A 20,617-nucleotide genomic window follows, 5' to 3' on the forward strand; every position below is an offset into this window, starting at 1 on the left:
AAAAGAAAAATGTAATTATTATTTAACAGAGTAAAAATCATGAAATGAGAATAAAATATTTACTCTCGTACCGATTGCAGTATTCCCGTTAAACTGAGGTCCACTATGCTCGATTTTCTTGATATTTTAGTTTATAATTTAAAAACGGAATAACAATCTGAAAATCTAACGACATCACATTAAAGTTTGATAAATTCTGAAAAGAATGATACCAAACAAATATATATATGTAGGTTTTAAAATAAGCCTGATTTAAAGTGTGACAAAAGACGTGACATAAAAACGTCACATAAAATCACTGCACAAAATCGTTGCACTTTTAGGCTTAGGATTTAATATATATATCAGTAACGGCGCACAGCTTCAACGATAACGTGCAGTGAATCCACTTGACTTGACCATTCCTAGTTTTCCTCCTCTTTCTCTGTACGTTTATCGTTTGTTTGCTCACAGGTTGATGCGCTTGCTGCTTCCTGATCAGCTCTTCTTTTCTCCACCCTAGCGGCCCACTTCTTCTCGTCTTTCGTCAGCATCTTTTCTTGTTAAAACTGATTAAGTCAGTGTTTGTGTTGCAATTATTTAGTACGTTTCCTTAATTTTTCACAAAGCTGGCACTCAAGTCTTCAATCTGCCTCAAGAATGATTTAAGAAATGAAGAGGTAGGAGAAGTGACGGCGAAGGTGGTAGGGATGAGAACGGCGCCCGTATGCATGCGCCACCCTGCTGGCCGCTGCTGAGAGTTGATTCTACAATAAAATAAAATTAAAAAGAGAAATAACCTTGGAAGTCAATCCTCACCCCGTAAGCGGATAGTAGACGTCACGTAGTATATTTGTACCAAACTTCAGGTCAATATTTCAAACTGTTTACAAGCAACAGGTGATTTAAATTCCTGGACAGACAAACAAACAGCCACAGTGGCATATTATACGGAAAGATAATATATATATATATATATATATATATATATATATATATATATATATATATATATATATATATATATATATAATAGAGAGAGAGAGAGTAGATTTATTTTGTCCACCTATTTATTTATCTTTATTTTTTTCTGTCTGCCCTGCCCAACTTACTTTTTCTTTGGACTGTCATTTACAGTTCTGTACTTTAGGACTCTATTTTTCCTAATTATTTATCTTATGTATGCAAGTGTGCAGTATTTATTTTTTTCTATACTATTTATGCATTACTCAGTCAGTCAGTCATTATCCAACCCGCTATATCCTAACACAGGGTCATGGGGGGTCTGCTGGAGCCAATCCCAGCCAACACAGGGCACAAGGCAGGAAACAAACCCTGGGCAGGGCGCCAGCCCACTGCAGTATTTATGCATTATTATTCTTTCATTTTAATTTATTTTTGTACGTAACTACTTCTTTGACATCTTTGAGCTACCCCATTTGTATGAAAATGTGCTGTAGAAATGTTTGTTAGTCGCAATGACAGGAGCTCAGAAGACACAGAGAGAGATGAAGGACTTTATCTCAGGGAGGCCGGGTGGCACAGCTCACAGCTCAGGTCACATCTTTGGCCACAGTCATTGGTCCAGTGTAGTTGTCAGATGCTTCCCTAGCCCACACGGACACTTAAAAGACCATTGCACCACTATTATCCACTCAAAGCTTGTTCAGTTTCTCTTTCTCCATTGGCTTCTGTGTGTTTTGCTGAGTTCTCCAAAATTCCCAAACATTTCCACATTTTCCCCAAACTTTAGGCGAATCGAATTCTGTGGGGTTTGCTTTTCCACATTCTCAAAATTGAGCAGCTGCTGTATTGCCAAGGCAGGATCCAGCATGAGTCATAATGTGTAACAAAAGAAATTTCTCTGCCCATTAAAGTTTATTTTTGAAAAAGGGTTATTTTGAAACTTTAAAGGGGAACTAATTACAAAAATTAAAAAAAAGTTATTACACACGCAGAATAAAATACAAAAATGGAAAAAAAGGTTTTGTCTCTGTTTCATTACAATCTTAAGTTTCTCATGTTAAACTTCAGTTACTTTCTATACTTAAAAGTCGTATTGTTTCTCTGTGGCAAACTGACATAGGCTTTACTTTAGTACGGTCAGTTTGAAACTGTTTGCCCCTCCATGCATTACCAAGTGCAAGGCAGATCATAAACTGAACTAGTGTGTAGTCAGAGGGACAAGAAATAATATAATAATTAGAATATTCCATTTATACTTTAGGGCGGCACGGTGGCGCAGTGGGTAGCACTGCTGCCTCGCAGTAAGGAGACCTGGGTTGGCTTCCTGGGTCCTCCCTGCATGGAGTTTGCATGTTCTCCCCATGTCTGCATGGGTTTCCTCCCACAGTCCAAAGACATGCAGATTAGGTGGAGTGACGATTCTAAATTGTCCCTAGTGTGTGCTTGGTGTATGTGTGTGCCCTGTGGTGGGCTGGTGCCCTGCCCAGGGTTTGTTTCCTGCCTTGTGCCCTGTGTTGGCTGGGATTGGCTCCAGCAGACCTCCATGACCCTGTAGTTAGGATATAGCAGGTTGGATAATGGATGGCTGGATTTATGCTTTAGTTTATGGGGGTTATAATAAGACGTCACATTGACTAAGCACTAATATGTAGACAAACATTATAACATCACTAGTTTAAGATAACCTAACTAACAAGTGGCTCTTACAGCTCTTAACTGGGTTTAACAGGTTTCTTCTTGGCGTGGATTATGAGTTGCTGTGTTATTTTATGTTGCTTTTAATCTATAACTTCTGTTTGCATGTGTGTTTTTTGTTGGTATTGTATCATTGTCTCTGGTATGAGGAGACATACAAGTAAGAATGTAATGGTACTAAACACACACGACAGTAAACATGAAATTACATGTAAATACGGGTGTGCTATATAGATAGATAGATAGATAGATAGATACTTTATTAATCCCAAGTGGAAATTCACAATGACAGCTTCTGTAAAGTGGGACCCCCATTATAATGAGGTTCTCGCCATGGCCCACAGTTTTGACGACATAAGGAGACGTCAGTGTAGTTTTTTGAAGTGTTTTTCTCACGGAGCTTTCAGTGATCTATAGAAATCATTACCAAGTTCTTTTACAAATGCTAATCATTTGATTATCAAACGTGTTTCTTTATTAACTTTTGTATTTCTTTTTCAGTTTAATTCACCAGGACTCGCAGAATAACAGCTTAACAACTCGCCTGTCCAGTGTACAAGAAGATGTAGGAAAATCGCCAGCACGGAAAAGGTAAATTGAATTTTGTGCAGTTGTGTTGCTTTATGGGAACATCAGTGTAAAGTCAGCAGCCTTTGATATTAAATTCTGTCAAGAAGTAAAACAAAAAGTGTTTTGGTCCATACTGAATGAAACCTCCAATCAGCTGTAAACTTTATATACCAAGAGGTCCTGTTTCTTACCAGTATCAAAATAACCTGAATGGTCCCATTTGTACATTGGATATGCCTCATTTACACATATACACCTGTCTGTTGTGTATTAGTTTTTATTTGTTTGTTAATCTCCAAGGGGAATATTGTGTTTTCGCATGACCTTTGGGGGGGTCAGAGCGCAGGATCAGCCATTGTACAGCATCCCTTGAGCAATTTTTAGGCTATGGGCTTTGCTCAAGGGCCCAGCAGGGTAGCGATCCCTTCTGGCAGTAACAGGATTTGAAACGGCAGCCTTCCAGATAGCAGTGCAAAGCTGCCACCCCACCCTTACCATTGTCAGATGATTGTAATTGTGATTTCCAAGTTAAATTAAACATTCAAAACACTTGGGTAATGTAAAGGTAATCCAAATGAGCAAGCAGACCTTCCCACAGTTGCCATTTTAGTTATCCGTCACACCTCAATGCTTTGCATGAGTAGCTCTTATGTAGTGTGACACCTAGGGGGTGAGCTGCTTCTACTGGGCAGAGAAATGTTACCACAGCAGTGACATTTAAAAGATAAAAGGAATGGGCTTACTTAGTCCCAGCAGGTATGTGTTTTGGAGAGGGGGAAGGACACAAGAGGACTCCAAGGAAATGTTGGGGGGCCAACCAGGACACCCCTTTTAATCCTACTTTGATAATTAGTAAAAAAAAAAAAAAAAAAAAAACAGGTGCTTGATGGCACAAAATAGGGAAAAAGAATAGAAATATTGGTATCTATCTATCTATCTATCAATCATATAGCGCCTTTAATGTCTATCTATCTATCTTTCTGTCTATCTATCTATAGTGCCTTTCATATCTATCTATCTATCTATCTATCTATCTATCTATCTATCTATCTATCTATCTATCTATCTATCAATCATATAGCGCCTTTAATGTCTATCTATCTATCTTTCTGTCTATCTATCTATAGTGCCTTTCATATCTATCTATCTATCTATCTAGCAATCATATAGCGCCTTTAATGTCTATCTATCTATCTATAGTGCCTTTCATATCTATCTATCTATCTATCTATCTATCTATCTATCTATCTATCTATCTATCTATCTATCTATCTATCTATCATATAGCGCCTTTAATGTCTATCTATCTATCTATCTATCTATCTATCTATCTATCTATCTATCTATCTATCTATCTATCTATAGTGCCTTTCATATCTATCTATCTATCTATCTATCTATCTATCTATCTATCTATCTATCTATCATATAGCGCCTTTAATGTCTATCTATCTATCTTTCTGTCTATCTATCTATAGTGCCTTTCATATCTATCTATCTATCTATCTATCTATCTATCTATCTATCTATCTATCTATCTATCTATCTATCTATCATATAGTGCCTTTCACATCTATCTATCTATTATATAGTGCCCTTCATGTCTGTCTGTCTATCTATCTATCTATCTATCATATAGTGCCTTTCACATCTATCTATCTATTATATAGTGCCCTTCATGTCTATCTATCTATCTATCTATCTATTATATAGTGCCTTTCACTCTATCTATCAATCATATAGTGCCTTTCATATCTATCTATCTATCTATCTATCTATCTATCTATCTATCTATCTATCTATTATATAGTGCCTTTCACTCTATCTATCTATCTATCTATCTATCTATCTATCTATCTATCATATAGTGCCTTTCATGTCTATCTATCTATCTATTATATAGTGCCTTTCACTATCTATCTATCTATCTATCTATCTATCTATTATATAGTGCCTTTCACTATCTATCTATCTATCATATAGTGCCTTTCATGTCTATCTATCTATCTATTATATAGTGCCTTTCACTATCTATCTATCTATCATATAGTGCCTTTCATATCTATCTATCTATCTATCTATTATATAGTGCCTTTCACTCTATCTATCTATCATATAGTGCCTTTCATGTCTATCTATCTATGTATCATATAGTGCCTTTCATATCTATCTATCTATCTATTATATAGTGCCCTTCATGTCTGTCTGTCTATCTATCTATCTATCTATCTATCTATCTATCTATCATATAGTGCCTTTCACATCTATCTATCTATTATATAGTGCCCTTCATGTCTGTCTATCTATCTATCTATCTATTATATAGTGCCTTTCACTCTATCTATCTATCATATAGTGCCTTTCATATCTATCTATCTATCTATTATATAGTGCCTTTCACTCTATCTATCTATCTATCTATCTATCTATCTATCTATCTATCTATCTATCTATCTATCATATAGTGCCTTTCATATCTATCTATCTATCTATCTATCTATCTATCTATCTATCTATCTATCTATCTATCTATCTATTATATAGTGCCTTTCACTCTATCTATGTATCATATAGTGCCTTTCATGTCTGTCTATCTATCTATCATATAGTGCCTTTCATGTCTGTCTATCTATCTATCTATCTATCTATCTATCTATCTATCTATCTATCTATCTATCTATCTATCTATCTATCTATCTATCTATCTATCTATCTATCTATCTATCATATAGTGCCGCTCACTCTATCTGTGTTTCTGTGTTTGTATGTACAGTAAGTCCTGGGTGTTTAGTTCTTTGTGACATTTTTATGTCCTAAAGTTTTGTGTGTCACATGATCTCCAGTTGCCACGGCCGCCTTCTTTTCCAGGTTACCTCCATAGGTTGCGCTACAAGTAAGACTTTCACAGATTGGCAGTAACTCTTTTTCACAGATCGGCAGTGTGAAATGAGCCCCTAAACGTATTGCTTGCCCTGATCAAAGAGGATTTCCTGAATTCCCAGCTTTCTGTCTGACGTTTTTGATGGTTCCTGTTGCTGCAGGTCTGCCAGTATTACCAATTTGTCTCTGGACCGCTCCGTCACATCCCTGGTTCCTGCTTATGAAAGTTCTATCAGCCCCCAGGCCAACCGCGCTTACATCAAAGCTGATGAAGAGGAAAGGAAGATTTTGCTGGTATTTACGTTTTTGCGCACCATTTTTGGATCCTTGTCTCACTATCAGTAAATTACAAAACATGTTTTTGTTTGTTGCCTTGTCTAGGATTCTGTGCAGCTTAAAGAACTTTGGAAAAAAATATGCCATCACAACACAGGCATGGAGTTCCAGGACCACCGTTACTGGCTACGAACATATCCAAACTGCATTGTGGGAAAAGACATGGTTAATTGGCTTCTCAGAAATGGACATATAACAACAAGGTTCATACAGCTTCTAAAAGATCTTTTCATGCTAACATCCTCATGTGCTCTATGGTATTAATAGCAAGCCAAACTTTAATTTTCTTTAGAAGTACAGTTTATATGCATTTACTGGAATAGTTTTCAGTAAACCATTAATTTGTATTATTAAGGTATGTAGGAGAGGGTCTTATTGGATAAGTTACGTTTTGGCTGTTTTTATAAATTTTTTGGATAATCTTTATGTAGAATATTATTATTGACTGTTTGACTTTTTTTTTTTGACAACTGGGTTATTTCTCTTTTAGAGCACAAGCCATAGCAATCGGCCAGGCACTCGTTGATGGGCGGTGGTTGGATTGTGTTACTCACCATGATCAAATATTCAGGGATGAATACGCACTGTATCGCGCTCTGCAGGTAATGAATTCACGGATATGTGCTTTTACACATTTTAATTATAGTAAAGCATAGCTCAGCCTACTGTTAACACATGGCGACATGTCAGAGGTATAACAATTGGATTTGTGTTGGGTGAAATTGAGAAGATGTGCATGTGAGCTTACCTGGCACTTCTAAACTGATCCCATGATGGATTGGCACTGTGTCCCCGTTTGCATCCTTCCTCAGTGGTACCAACATCGACTCTGTCTGCACACACAGCTCTACACAGGATTAGCCGCTGTGTGTGGATGTTATGTTAATAGTGATAAGTGAATCCTGCTGAATTTGCTTCACCTCGAGTTTGGCGAAAACACAGCATTGTTTGGGAAAAATGCATTGACGTCAATTGGGAAGGAAAAGCTGAATTGGTTTTGAGTGGATTATAATGGGCTAGGGAAGCATCTGGCAATTTTTCTAGACCAGGGGCTTCATGTATAAATGGTGCGTATGCACAGAAATGTTGCGTACAAACGTTTCCACGCTCAAATCGCGATGTATAAAACCTAAACTTGGCGTAAAGCCACCCACATTTCCACGGTACCTCATACCCTGGCATACGCAATTTCTCTGCTCGGTTTTGCAGACTGGCGGCACCCAGCGTCAAAGCAGTGCTACTGTTCCTGTTTGGTCTCCCTTTCTTTCTTAGACCCACATTTCTGACGCGGCTTTATAAATACACTGAAACTAACTACATATTGTTTATTAGTGTAATGCATCTGATTGTAATTAACCTGCAGCAATATAATGGTCCAGGGAATAGCCATAGTATTCCAAATACCATAACTGCTTTAGCGTTGTTACTCTCACTGCATCTTCTTCTTCTTTCAGCTGTTCCCGTTAAGGGTTGCCACAGCAGATCATCTTTTTCCATATTACTCTCACTGCACCACTCGGAGTATTTATATCACTGTATCTGAGTGGGGAATCACAGCAGCAGCTGATCGGAAAGAGAATTATCAGTATACAGTTTCAAGCACACACTACCTCAACCACAGCAAAACGCGTCAAAGTCTTTCCTGTACGGACCTCGTGGTTCAGAAACAGTTTCATCCCAAGAACTATAAACGCACTCAATCAGTCCATCAAGTGCTCCTTGTAGAACTGTTTGTACTTATAAGTACAATTACCTCACTATAAACTTCCACTACAGTTATAATATTGCACAACCTGTGCCACTTTATAAAGCGCGTATTTACATATGATGATGATATCATTTTTAAGATGAAATGCAGCAAAATATGTTGATTATATTATACAGATAAAACTTTAACTTCATTTAAATAATCTGTATTGTTAATAATTAAACATGTGAGGACATGGTGCCGCAGCGCTAGCTAGTTCAGGGATTGTTCCTGCATTGCGTTGTATTCTTGCTGGTGCTGACGTGACACTGGAAGGATAGACGGATAGAATAATTAAACATGTATTACGAAGATATTTCAATGTTCCTTAAAAGTTTTGAAGAATCGGCGTTCTAAGCTTACAAATGGCTTTACGTCTATTACAGAGCTGATTGTGTGGCGATTGGGTATTTGGAGAAAGAAAAGTAAGGACAGGAATTGGAGGTTAGTCCGTTTGAAAGAGACAGTACTTCTGTAATAAATTATTTCATTGAAGGTCGCGCATGGCGCAGCAAGCCTCTTGCGTGAGATATGAACAAGCACTGCGCCACCGTGTTCCCATGTTTAATAACATGTTTTCATTCCTATCATCATGAAAAAGATATCACGTATACATCTCAGTATTTTAATTATTCAGAGAGCTGTAATATCACAAATGTAATGGATGCTGTGTCCTGTCGGAGAAAGAGAAAGAACGGAAGCAGGTAGTGATTCACACACATAGAGCACATAGCAGAACAAAGCATTTAACGTGCTACTTTAGTTACGATGGGATTTGAGAAACTAGTAAAATAAACGATTTTAAGATGAAGTTTATGATGTTCTACTTTAATGACAAAATAAACTACGTGATTAAAGTGGAAATTTCAAGATTAAACTTGACATTTCGTGCTTTTTTCCCACTGTGTGCCTATTTTTTTTTCTCTGTACCCTAATAAGCTTTCATATGACACTCAGACGGTGGGCTGCGACTCGCCTTTTCACTCCGACTTTGATATGTGACTTCTTTTTTATTTCAGGCACTGTGCGACTTTGTGAACTTGAGCTTTCGAGTTTCTCCAACACTCTGTCACTTGATCAACTTCCTTTTGTTGATTATACCACTGTTTAAACCAACAAATAGTACGTTTTTCCTTTGCCTGCACTTGGTATTCGCTGAAATTCTTATATTTTCCCCCATGCTCTTCCCATTGTCTTTTCACAGAAGGCTATTTATATCGATTTGCATATTCAAAGAGGCGTATTTCTGGGAGGAGTTGGGGCGGGACAGAAGGCGCGTGCATTACTTTTCATGCTGATCAGGATTTATGTAGTGGAAGAACATGAAAGTTTGCTTAGGCACAGATTCCTACGTCTGGATTTTTCTGTGCGTATACACATTCCCGCTTTTGTGCTTATGCCATGTTATAGTGTGAGTTCTATGCACGGCGTTATACTGTACATGAGGCCCCAGGTATTTTGCCCAGAAATATGACCTGAGCTGTGAGGCAGCAGTGCTGATCCCTCTGTACCACCGAACAACGAATCTGTGCAGAACAATGAAGTCGTATTTCATGTTGAGAGAGCTGAGGATTCGGGATGGAGATATTCATCTTGGTAAACCATCTTGGAACTAAATTTTATCTTTATTTTATTTATTAGGTTAGGTAGCTTTGATCAATTTATTATATAGTGCCTTTCACATCTATCTATCTATCTATCTATCTATCTATCTATCTATCTATCTATCTATCTATCTATCTATCTATCTATCTATCTATCTATCTATCTATCTATCTATCTATCTATCTATCTATCTATCTATCTATCTATCTATCTATCTATCTATCTATTATGTACTGCCTGGTCCGAGGCCACAAGACCACCCAGCCCAGCCCCCTCTAGGCATTCTACCTACATACATGACCTCAATCAGTCCTCATGGTATTCAGGGTTCACATGGAAGAATTTGATGATGATGGTAATGTGGACTTAATCCATCAATGGAGGGACATCACAGTGCTTTGATCAGGTGGTGGTGGCGCAGATCAAAGAAAACCGGAAAAAGAAGAGAAAGTAGGGGTTAGTATGGATTTTGGAGCCATCATGAATAATAACGATAATTAATTGAATATACGGAGCATCCGGATTAAACTAAAATGAAGCTCTGAGCAAGCCATGTTAAAGTAATGTGTTTTCAGCTGTGTTTTAAAGTGCTCCACTGTATCAGCCTGGCGAATTTCTATCGGTCAACTATTCCAGATTTGAGGTGCCTAACAGCAGAAGGTCGCCTCACCACTTCTTTTAAATTTAGTTCTTGGAATTTTAAGCAGACCCTCATTTGAAGATCTAAGGTTACGATTTGGAGTGTATGGCGACAGACATTCCGAAATATAAGATGGAGTAGATTATTGAAGGCTTTTTAAACCATAAGCAGGATTTTAAAGTCAATTCTAAATGGCACCGGTAACCAGTGTAGTGACGCTCAGACTGGTGTGATGTGCTCGGATTTTCTTTTCCTAGTTAAGATTCTTGCAGCTCCATTCTGCACTCGTTGCAATCAATTGATATCTTTTTTTGGGTGGTCCTGAGAGAGGGGTGTGTTACAGTAATCTAGTTGACTGAAAACAAAAGCGTGAACTCATTTCTCAGCATCTTGCAATGTTATAAGAAGTGAAAAAATGCTGTCCTAGTAACCTGATTAAGATGTGATTTAAAATTCAGGTCAGAGTCAATAGTTACCCCTAAATTCTTTACCTCCGTCTTGACTTTTAATCCTAATGCATCAAGTTTATTTCTAATAACCTCATTATATCCATATCCGTTGTCATTATGGGGTGTTGTGTGCAGAATTCTGAGGAAAAAAATGAATTTAATCCATTTTGGAATAAGGCTGTAAGATAACAAAATGTGGAAAAAGTGATGAAGCGCTGGGAATACTTTCCGGATGCACTGTAACCTAACCTAAAGTGTACCTAAGTAGGCAGACAATTGTTTTATGGTGTTGTAATGTATGACCACTGAGCTCAGTACATGAAAGGCACATCTTCAGTTCTGGTCCTGACTTACATAGAAAATCGGGTTATGAGTGTCCGCAAGAGAACTCGTTCATAACCCGCAGTCCACCTGCACTTGGTGGAGACCCTTGAAGGCCTGAAGTTGCCTATTTATACTGACGGACAGGTGGAAGTTGCTGGGATTGGCTGCCTGACGGTGGTGTGCTGGAGGAGACGGCATTTGGAGATTTGCTTTGCTTCTCTTGACTTTTGTTTGGTTTGAATCTCGATTGTGTGATGATTTTTGTGTTTTCTTTTTTCTTTATTGCTTCTTTGTTGGAAGTTAGTGTAATACATACCAACATTTTAGAATATAACCATTGAGTTACATGTGGGAAGTAAAAATTTTAGGTTTGAATACACAATGGGAGGTCTGAAAAAATCAAAAGTCCACCTTATGAAAAGGATTTAGGAGTTGTAGTGGATGCAACACGAACAACTGCCAGAGAGTGTTCAGGAGCCATTAAGAGGGCTAACAGAATGTCAGGTTATATAGCGCCTTGATGTGTGGAGTACAAGTCCCAGGAGGTTCTGCTCAAGCTTTATAACACACTGGTGAGACCTCATCTGGAGTCCTGGGTGTGCAGTTTTGGTCTCCAGGCTACAAAAAAGACATAAGAGCACTAGAAAAGGTCCAGAGAGGAGCGACTGGGCTGACTCCAGAGCTACAGGGGATGAATTAGGAGGAAAGATGAAAAGAGCTGAGCCTTAAGGAGATGAAGAGGAGACCTGACTAACTGAAGTGTTTAAAATGATGAATGGAATTAGTCCAGCAGATTAAGACTCTTATTTTAAACTGAGTTCATCAAGAACACGGGGACACAGTTGGAAACTTGTTGACTGTAAATTTCACACAAACGTTAGGAAGTTTTTCTTCACATAAAGAATAAGAGACCAAGTGGTGTGGCAGACAATAGGACTTGAGGGACTTTCAAAACTCGACTTGATGTTATTTTAGAAATTAGTGGATGGCACTGGCGCACTTGTTGAGCTGAATGGCCTTTTCTCGTCCAGATTGTTCTAATGTTCTAATTCTGCTTTATTTTCCACAGAGCACAGAGTTCTCAGAAACGCCGTCACCAGACAGTGATTCAGTGAATTCATTTGAGGGGCATTCTGAGCCCTCCTGGTTTAAGGATATTAAATTTGATGATAGTGACACAGAGCACATTGCCGATGAAGGTGAAGATATTATGCCAAGTATGTTGATATCAGCCTCCAGTCTTGCTATATTATACGTCTGTAATGCTTTTAAATGTCCGATATACTGTAAGGTATGTCAGCCACAATTTAACGTGACCACCTGAGATAAGCAGAAGTCTAGCCTAACCCTTGATAAGTTTTTATTATGTTCTTGTTTTTGCTGTTTGATAATGTAAATATGTTCACGTTTCAATCATGGTGAACTTTTATGGAATAATTTTAGTCTGACTAGTTCTTCATCCAGTCACATTATAGTTAACCCTACAGTTAAAATAAGCGTAATCATCCATCCATCCATCCATTATCCAACCCGCTATATCCCAACTATAGGGTCATGGGGGTCTGCTGGAGCCAATCCCAGCCAGCACAGGGTGCAAGGCAAGAAAAAAAACCCTGGGCAGGGCGCCAGCCCACTGCAGGGCATGCACACACACACACACACACCAAGCACACACACTAGGGACAATTTAAAATCGCCAATGCACCTAACCTGCAAGTCTTTGGATTGTGGGAGGAAACCGGAGCACCCGGAGGAAACATGGGGAGAACATGCAAACTCCACGCAGGGAGGACCTGGGAAGGTCTCCTAACTGCGAGGCAGCAGTGCTACCCACTGCGCCACCGTGCCGCCCCCGTAATCATTTTTTGAGCAATTTCTTTAAAACATCTGCTTAAAGACCATGTCACATTACACAACATTTACAGTCATTTTCAGCTGCAGACTTCATTTCATCTCCGCGACTCTGAGGCAGCTGTGGCTTTCTGCTGTGGTGATGAGGCGTGTAGTCTGGCATACCCAGTGACTCGGCCTCACCAGGCTGTGACAAAATCCATTGGGTATTATGACCTGACCGGAAGGGGTGGGGACATCATGGGGCTGAGGTCGGGCACTAGGCATCTTCCTGGGACCATCCCTCGGAACTGTGGGTGAGAAAAGAGTCAGCAACAGCTCCCCATCTTGTAGCGAGGTGGCACTGCTAACCTCAACAGAGCCAGGAAGGTGAACCCTGGGCGCACATGTGTGACATGATGTTCCTGATTTCTTGTGGCTGCATGATATGCATTGTACTTCCAGGTGAGCAGCTGTCTCTCTCACACACACACACACACACACACAGTCTCAACCCCTGTGATTTAAGACAAAATCGAATGCAGTGAGTCACAGACTAGTTAGACTGAGTCACTGAGTTTGTCAGACTACACAAATGGTGGTCATGGGAGTGTGTCGTGGATGCCTTTGACTCGCTGAGATTTTGTAAATGAAGTCTGTGAGTGACAGTTGCTGCAAACGTAATGTAGCGTGTCATGGCCTTAAAAGGACAAAAGCTGACTGCATTTTCAGAGGAGACCTCAGGCCCTTTGGTATAATATTAATAATAATTACTGACGTTGATATGATGCTCTTCTTGCTACTAAAAGCGCTTTACATAGATAGAGGAGAACCACTTCAACACCACCAATGTGTAGTGCCCACCTGAATGATGTAACAGCAGCCATTTTTGTGCCGACACGCTTACCACATTAGCTATTAGATGATGAAGGGGTGAGAGAGAGAGCCAACTAGTGACAGGGGATGATAAGGGGGCCAGAATGGACAAGGCCGTGAGAGGCAGCTTAGCCAGATCATTGGGTTAAACCCTATTCTTTTCGAAAGATGCCCAGGGATGATTAATGACCACAGAGAGCCAGGACCTCAGTTTTACATCTCATCCGAAGGGCATCACCATACTATATTTACAGCATAAGTGTGCCAATCACTGCACTGGGGCTTTGGGGTCCACACCCAGACCACAGGGTAGGTACCCCCTACTGGTCTCACTAACACCTCTTCCAGCAGCACCCCAAGTTTCTCCTACATGATCTCCCATCCAAGAGTTGGCTGGACATGACCATCCTTAGTTTCTGGTGGATGACCCGTTCTGAAGCGCAGGTGGTATGGCACCTTTTGATATATGTCTTTATCAGTGTGAAAATGTCATGCCCTCTATTTCAGCAGTGTTAATTTGGGGCATTGGCAGAAGGAAAGGAGAAACTAACTGACTTAACAAGTTAATGAGAAATGCTTTGGCACTGCTGTGGACTCCCTGGAGACAGGAACAGAGCGCAGAATGTTTGCACATAACTGAAAGCTAAGCAAAGTCTCACGTCCTCTCTACGACTCGCTGCTCTAACGCTAGGCCCGCTGTGTCACATGTTCTGGCGGGTTTCCCCAGCCGTTTACAACGCAGCCTCAGATTATGAATATGTACAGTAGATTGTTAACAGCGTTCTGATGTTTAGACCTTAAGCATATATGACATAGTTTCATGTATATTTGACATCTTTTTGTATGAGTAGACTGTCATAACACTGCAGTTTAAGGTAAATAAGATATCTGTTTATTGCAAAATAATCCATTAGTTTAGATTATTTTTGCAGTTTCACTTTTTTTTCTTCTGTAGACTCTGCCAGTCCCAGCAAAAGAACATCTGTAAGCAGCTTTCAGTCAGCGGTTGACAGCGATTCAGCAGCTTCTATCAGCCTCAATGTAGAGCAGGACAATGTCAACTTCCACATCAAGAAACAGTCCAAGTACCCTTATGTGCCACCCCACCCTACCGAGCAAAAAGGTGAGTGTGATGGGAATGAAATTATCAAACTCTGGCCCCTTTCTGTCTGTAGGTAGGCCCAAGGCCTGTTGACCCCTGGAACATTCGGTAAAGACGAGCACGACATTTCCAAATTCAGCTGAATGGAAACATTTTCACATGCTGTAGGCAGTTAAGCATTTACCGTGAAAATCATCATAAACTGGGGAAGCAAAAAGCAGAACTGAAACATAATTGGTTATATAATGACAAAAGGACAGCTAAATAAAGAGCTTAATGACAAAACAAGACATTTCATAGAATTATTGTAAGTAATGCTTTTATATTAGAAAGCTTTGTTATTATTCCACATTTAATGAGTTGAGAAACAGGTAGGTGTGTGTGTGTGTGTGTGTATATATATATATATACACACACACACACACACAGTAGGGGGCTTTGCCCCCTGCTTGCTTTCCCCCCCGGCCAGTGCTATGCTATGCTTCAGGTTATAAGTACTGGATAAGCAACAAATGATAAGAAATGACATTTATATTAACAGTATGTGATGGAGCTCTTATTTAGGTATTTGCTCTCCTAGGCGACAACAACTATAATGAGAATTTCTACCTGTTAAAAGTTTAAATAGTTCATAGGGCCAGGTATTAAATGGATAAAATTGTTGCGTGTATATAATATATACCTTTGACATTTAAAGTGTTTATAGTATTATGTGTATAAGTGAAGAATTTATGTGATGATTGTCATGTATTCCTGAGGTATAACATTTTTGGCAGGGTCAAGTATGATGTAATATTCACACCCACATCCTCTTACACCAACTGATAAATAATTTTACAGTGTTTGTTGCTGCTCCTGGTAATTCTATGCTATTATTGTAAAGGATTACACAATTTAAAATGGCTATCTTGATATCTGGTAACTTTAAGTTGTTTTTAATAAAGAAGAAATGCGGCCGCTCCTCCAAAACCCTCTTAAATGGCGATACAATGGGAAACAAATACATTTTTTTGTTTTACCTCCTCTTTGCTCGATCAGCTGCTGGATTGCTGCTGTTCCCCCAGACGTCCTCAAACACTATGCAATCTCTTTTCGTTGTTCCTTTATTTCACCGGGTAATATTTTCCATTTGTTTGCACTAATGCAATATTTACTCTCATTTTTTGAGACTTTCGAATTTTCCTACTTCCATTATCTCTAACCTGCTCTGCATGTGTATCACGGGACGTGTGTCTGAAGGTTGTAAGTATGACGTGACTTGTTCATCCTGCGGGATGCAAAAGTGTCTCTCTTCAAAAGATCTTGTCTCGTCGAAGGAAAAAAGTCTCGTATCGTCACAAGATTTTTTTTTTATAATATACATATATATATATATACAAACACACACACACACATTTTTTATATATATATATATATATATATATATATAATATATATAATATATTGCAAAGTTTTACTGTCAAATAATGCAAAGAGTACGCGACACGTGTTTCACCCTAATTCTGGGCTCATCAGGCGTACACACTCACTGCACCCCCTCTCGGGGATCAAACCTCGGACATCAGCATCAGAGGCGAAGCCTCTTTACGATGCGCCATGGCGTGTGGTTTGTTCATGTGACAGCATGTAGATCGGGGTAATTACATTTATGGCATTCGTAGTCTGAATCACAATCTGATTGTATGGGTGGTTACCTACCAGGTAACGCTTGTGGTTGGTCATATATATATATATATATATATATATATATATATATATATACACACACACACACTAGCGGTGTAAGCCCGTGCTGTAAAAAGCCCAGGCTCCTAAAAACTATTGAAATTGTCAGAAAAAAACTGAAATGCAGAGTCGGCAGTTTCGTTTTGCGGACTCGCTCGCTCCCCATGTCCATCAGTAGCTAAGCGAGTTTCTCTCTCGTTTGTCTTTCCTCGGCGGTTTCGCTTTGGCGACAGAGCTGCTTTCTTTCAGCTTCATGCTGTAGCCTCGCACTTCTGGTCCACCTTAGTTAGGCGAAGGCAGTCAACGATGTGCCCCCGTGAATCCAGTTGCCTAATGCCCAGTGACTCACTCCAACTACTATGTGACATGCTTCAATAAAAATTTATGTTATGTTTCCTTATGAGTGTTCGCATTGGAAGCATGTAAAGTGAAAACAGTAAAGGTGTGAGCAGTGAGCCCTGCGGGACACCATATTTAACTTCTGAGCATAATGACAGAGTGTTGTTAGCCAATTTCTGTACGCACTGGAGTCGATTTCTTAAGTCCAAAGCAAATGAAATCCATCTGATAATGGGTGTGACAAAAGTGCATGTCAGCTGGACAACAAGGCACAGTCTGATGTCTTTCCCAATGTCCAGATCTCTGTTCACAAGTGTGACCTGCTTCCTTGCTTCTTCAGTTTACACGAGTCAATTCTGATCTCGCCCTCAGTTAGCAGGGCTGTGCTTTTACAGTCTCCCGTTGTTCTTCATGTACATGTGTGCAGTTTTTCTTTTCTTTTTGACTTGTAGACTGTGGTGTTTGTTACAAAAGCCGATTTCTATTTCCGTCCTTGTCTGGTTGCACTTAATTAAAAATGAAACACAAATTAAATCTTTGCACATTTGACTCCCCAGTATACTCCGCAGGAGCCTGCATTTAAGGTAGTTTGGGCGTTTCATCTCCTGCGTGTGACCATAAGGGACTAGCTGACACTTCCTAAAGATGTTTTCTGACCAGTTCACATGAAACATCTTTGTCACAGGTTCCCATTAGCATGTGAGTAACCAACTTCCTTTTTCATTAACAGAATGAACTCACTGGATTATGTCAGTCCGGTTATAATTCTTGAGAACAGTGTTTGACGACTGGACTCAGTTTAGGAAGTGGGCCTTACAACATGTTTAGTAGGTCATGCTGCTTAGATGTCCATGACTTCTATGAATGACTAGTCCAGTGGGTGGGGGCTGAGGGGGATTCTGTCCTGTCAGGCTGTGAAATGTGATCATTTTATTATAATGGTTGTGTTCAGATACAGGAGATCATTTTGTATTTGTTGTGCCTTAAAGCAATTGTTTTAGAATTGTTTTTTGCTTTGCTTGGCAGCTGCAGTTTGGAACATCATCAAATTCCTATTAAAAGGCTGGAAATCCCTGTTTTTTAGTAGGTGTAAATAGTATTCAGTCTGTCACATTATGCTGAAACACGATAGGCAAATAATTGGGGTGAGGGATGTGTGAATGTTGGGTTTAATTTTTAATCATATTGCTTGCCGGCTAAATGAACAAGCATGACTTGTCTAGGAAGCACATAATTGGGATGATCCCCCCCCCCCCCGCCTCTCTTTTCTCATTTCTGTATTGTGATGTTTTCAGTTATTATTCTAACAGTATTATATTACACTGGCATCTGGGGGAGATCCAAACAATGTTTTTGTGTTTCAGCATTTAATTTCTATTTTTACAATGACTGTTTTGCATCTGTTTGTATGTTTAACAAAAAAAAAAAAATCCCGTATGACTTCTTATGACAGTTTACAGTGAAAAGGAAGTGAGTAGTGTGGCTGTAGTCTGACCCCGAAGCGAATGACTGTGTGAAGGCCTTGCTGGATGTGCACACTAGCAGGCTGCTCTTTTACTGAATGGCAGTTTCCTCTTTGTTGTATTGTAAGTCTGGAGCCTATCAAGCAAGTTTGACTTTTGTTTGAAAATGACTTGTTCTTTATGTTCAACTGAAAAACATCTTCTGGCAGCTCAAGCAGGTGACATTATTTGCATTTTCCTACTCAGCTCTTTCTCTTTCTTGTTTTTTTTCCTGAATCAAGAGTTCCTGATGTTGGAAGACGGAGAACAACAAATGATTTCCATCAGTGATGCTTTTATAAAAGGTAATGCCGTTTTCTATACTTTTTTAATTTCCCTCTGAGCCATAAAAATGCTACAAGTGTTACGCCACATACTGCACATGTGACAGCTCGGGAGGTTGACATGATTATTATTATTTAGATAAATAGATAGATACTTTATTAATCCCAAGGGGAAATTCACATACTCCAGCAGCAGCATACTGATAAAGAACAATATTAAATTAAAGAGTGATAACAATGCAGTTATAACAGACAATAACTTTGTATAATGTTAACGTTTACCCCCCCAGGTGGAATTGAAGAGTCACATAGTGTGGCGGAGGAACGATCTCCTCAGTCTGTCAGTGGAGCAGGACGGTGACAGCAGTCTGTCGCTGAAGCTGCTCCTCTGTCTGGAGATGATCCTGTTCAGTGGATTCTCCATGATTGACAGGAGTCTGCTCAGCGCCCGTCACTCTGCCACGGATGTCAGACTGTCCAGCTCCATGCCCACAATAGAGCCAGCCTGCCTTCCTCACCAGTTTGTCCAGGCGTGAGGCGTCCTCCTTCTTTATGCTGCCTCACCAGCTGTAGAAGAGGGCGCTCGCCACAACCGTCTGGTAGAACATCTGCAGCATCTTATTGCAGATGTTGAAAGATGCCAACCTTCTAGTGAAGTATAGTCGGCTCTGTCGTCTCTTACACTGAGCATCAGTATTGGCAGTCCAGTCTAATTTATCATCCAGCTGCACTCCCAGGTATTTATAGGTCTGCACCCTCTGCGCACAGTCACCTCTGATGATCACAGATTTCATATTTCAATATATATATATATATATATATATATATATATATATATATATATATATATATATATATATATATAATATTTCAGATTATCTTTATTGTCATTGTAACAAATACAACGAAATTAGGTAAAGTTCCTGCGGTGTCAAAACAAAACTCCGAAGGGGAGAGCACCGAACCGCGGTAACTATGTGCGCCACCGTGTTCATACCATTACGTTTTCCTTTGGCTGCTATGCCATTTTGTTTTTGTTGAAACCACTCGTTATGTGCTTGCCAGGGACAAAGTCTCCGTAGTTACGCTGTGTGACGTCACCGATACAAACGGTGTCATATAAGCTGTCAACTGGTACGTCCCTGAACCTGAGTCTGTGGATAATTAAAGAGGGGTTTGTCAGCTTTATGTGCTTCTGGCTTTGAATATTAGGGATTCCTTTTTGACTTTTTGGGGCAGAGTGGTGGCTCTGAGGCTAGGGAACTGCACTTGGTTCGAATCCCGTAAATGCCAAAAGTGACTTTACTTCATTGGGCCCTTGAGCAAGGCCCTTAACCTGCAATTGCTTAGTCCTGGGGATGACGTTAATCTGCACCCAGCCCTGTGTGTAGGCCCTCCAACCTGCAGAGAAAAACTTGGGGGTTATGGTGGCAGGATTGGCACTCCAGCCACCACAGAACACCTCACACTGGTTCCATTCCATCTTAACTAGTGTGGTGCTGAGGTGTCACCCGTTGGATGGCTGCACTCGGGTCCTAATCTGGGGATTCTAAATTGATTTGTCATGTGGTGGGTGCAGCAATACTCTGTGCCAGCGCCTGCTCCTAACTTCAACCTCTCACTTTTTGACTTGGATTCTGTTTAGTGTTCTGGTTTTGGTTATTGTTTATTTAAAGTTCCTGGTTGTTTTGTTTTTTTATTTTTATTTATGATGCAAATTGAGGAGCTGTGGTATTGTATGAGGAAGTCGGGAGTGGCAAAGAAGTAC

General features: G+C 39.7%; 1 protein-coding gene across 4 annotated transcripts in view; it reads left to right on the forward strand.

Moving 5' to 3' along the window:
• pikfyve (phosphoinositide kinase, FYVE finger containing) overlaps window positions 1–20,617 on the forward strand; it is a 158,262-nt gene that overhangs the window by 24,720 nt on the left and 112,925 nt on the right. For all 4 annotated transcript variants that reach the window (XM_028808040.2, XM_028808042.2, XM_028808041.2 and 1 more), the window contains exons 7-13: window positions 3,142–3,231; window positions 6,252–6,384; window positions 6,472–6,629; window positions 6,917–7,028; window positions 12,261–12,408; window positions 14,853–15,020; window positions 18,808–18,870. In XM_028808040.2, the coding sequence (XP_028663873.2) occupies window positions 3,142–3,231; window positions 6,252–6,384; window positions 6,472–6,629; window positions 6,917–7,028; window positions 12,261–12,408; window positions 14,853–15,020; window positions 18,808–18,870 (872 nt within the window). The remainder of the gene's footprint in view (window positions 1–3,141; window positions 3,232–6,251; window positions 6,385–6,471; window positions 6,630–6,916; window positions 7,029–12,260; window positions 12,409–14,852; window positions 15,021–18,807; window positions 18,871–20,617) is intronic.

Source organism: Erpetoichthys calabaricus, chromosome 8, assembly GCF_900747795.2.
Source record: "Erpetoichthys calabaricus chromosome 8, fErpCal1.3, whole genome shotgun sequence".
In the NCBI taxonomy this organism is placed as follows: Eukaryota; Metazoa; Chordata; class Cladistia; order Polypteriformes; family Polypteridae; genus Erpetoichthys; species Erpetoichthys calabaricus.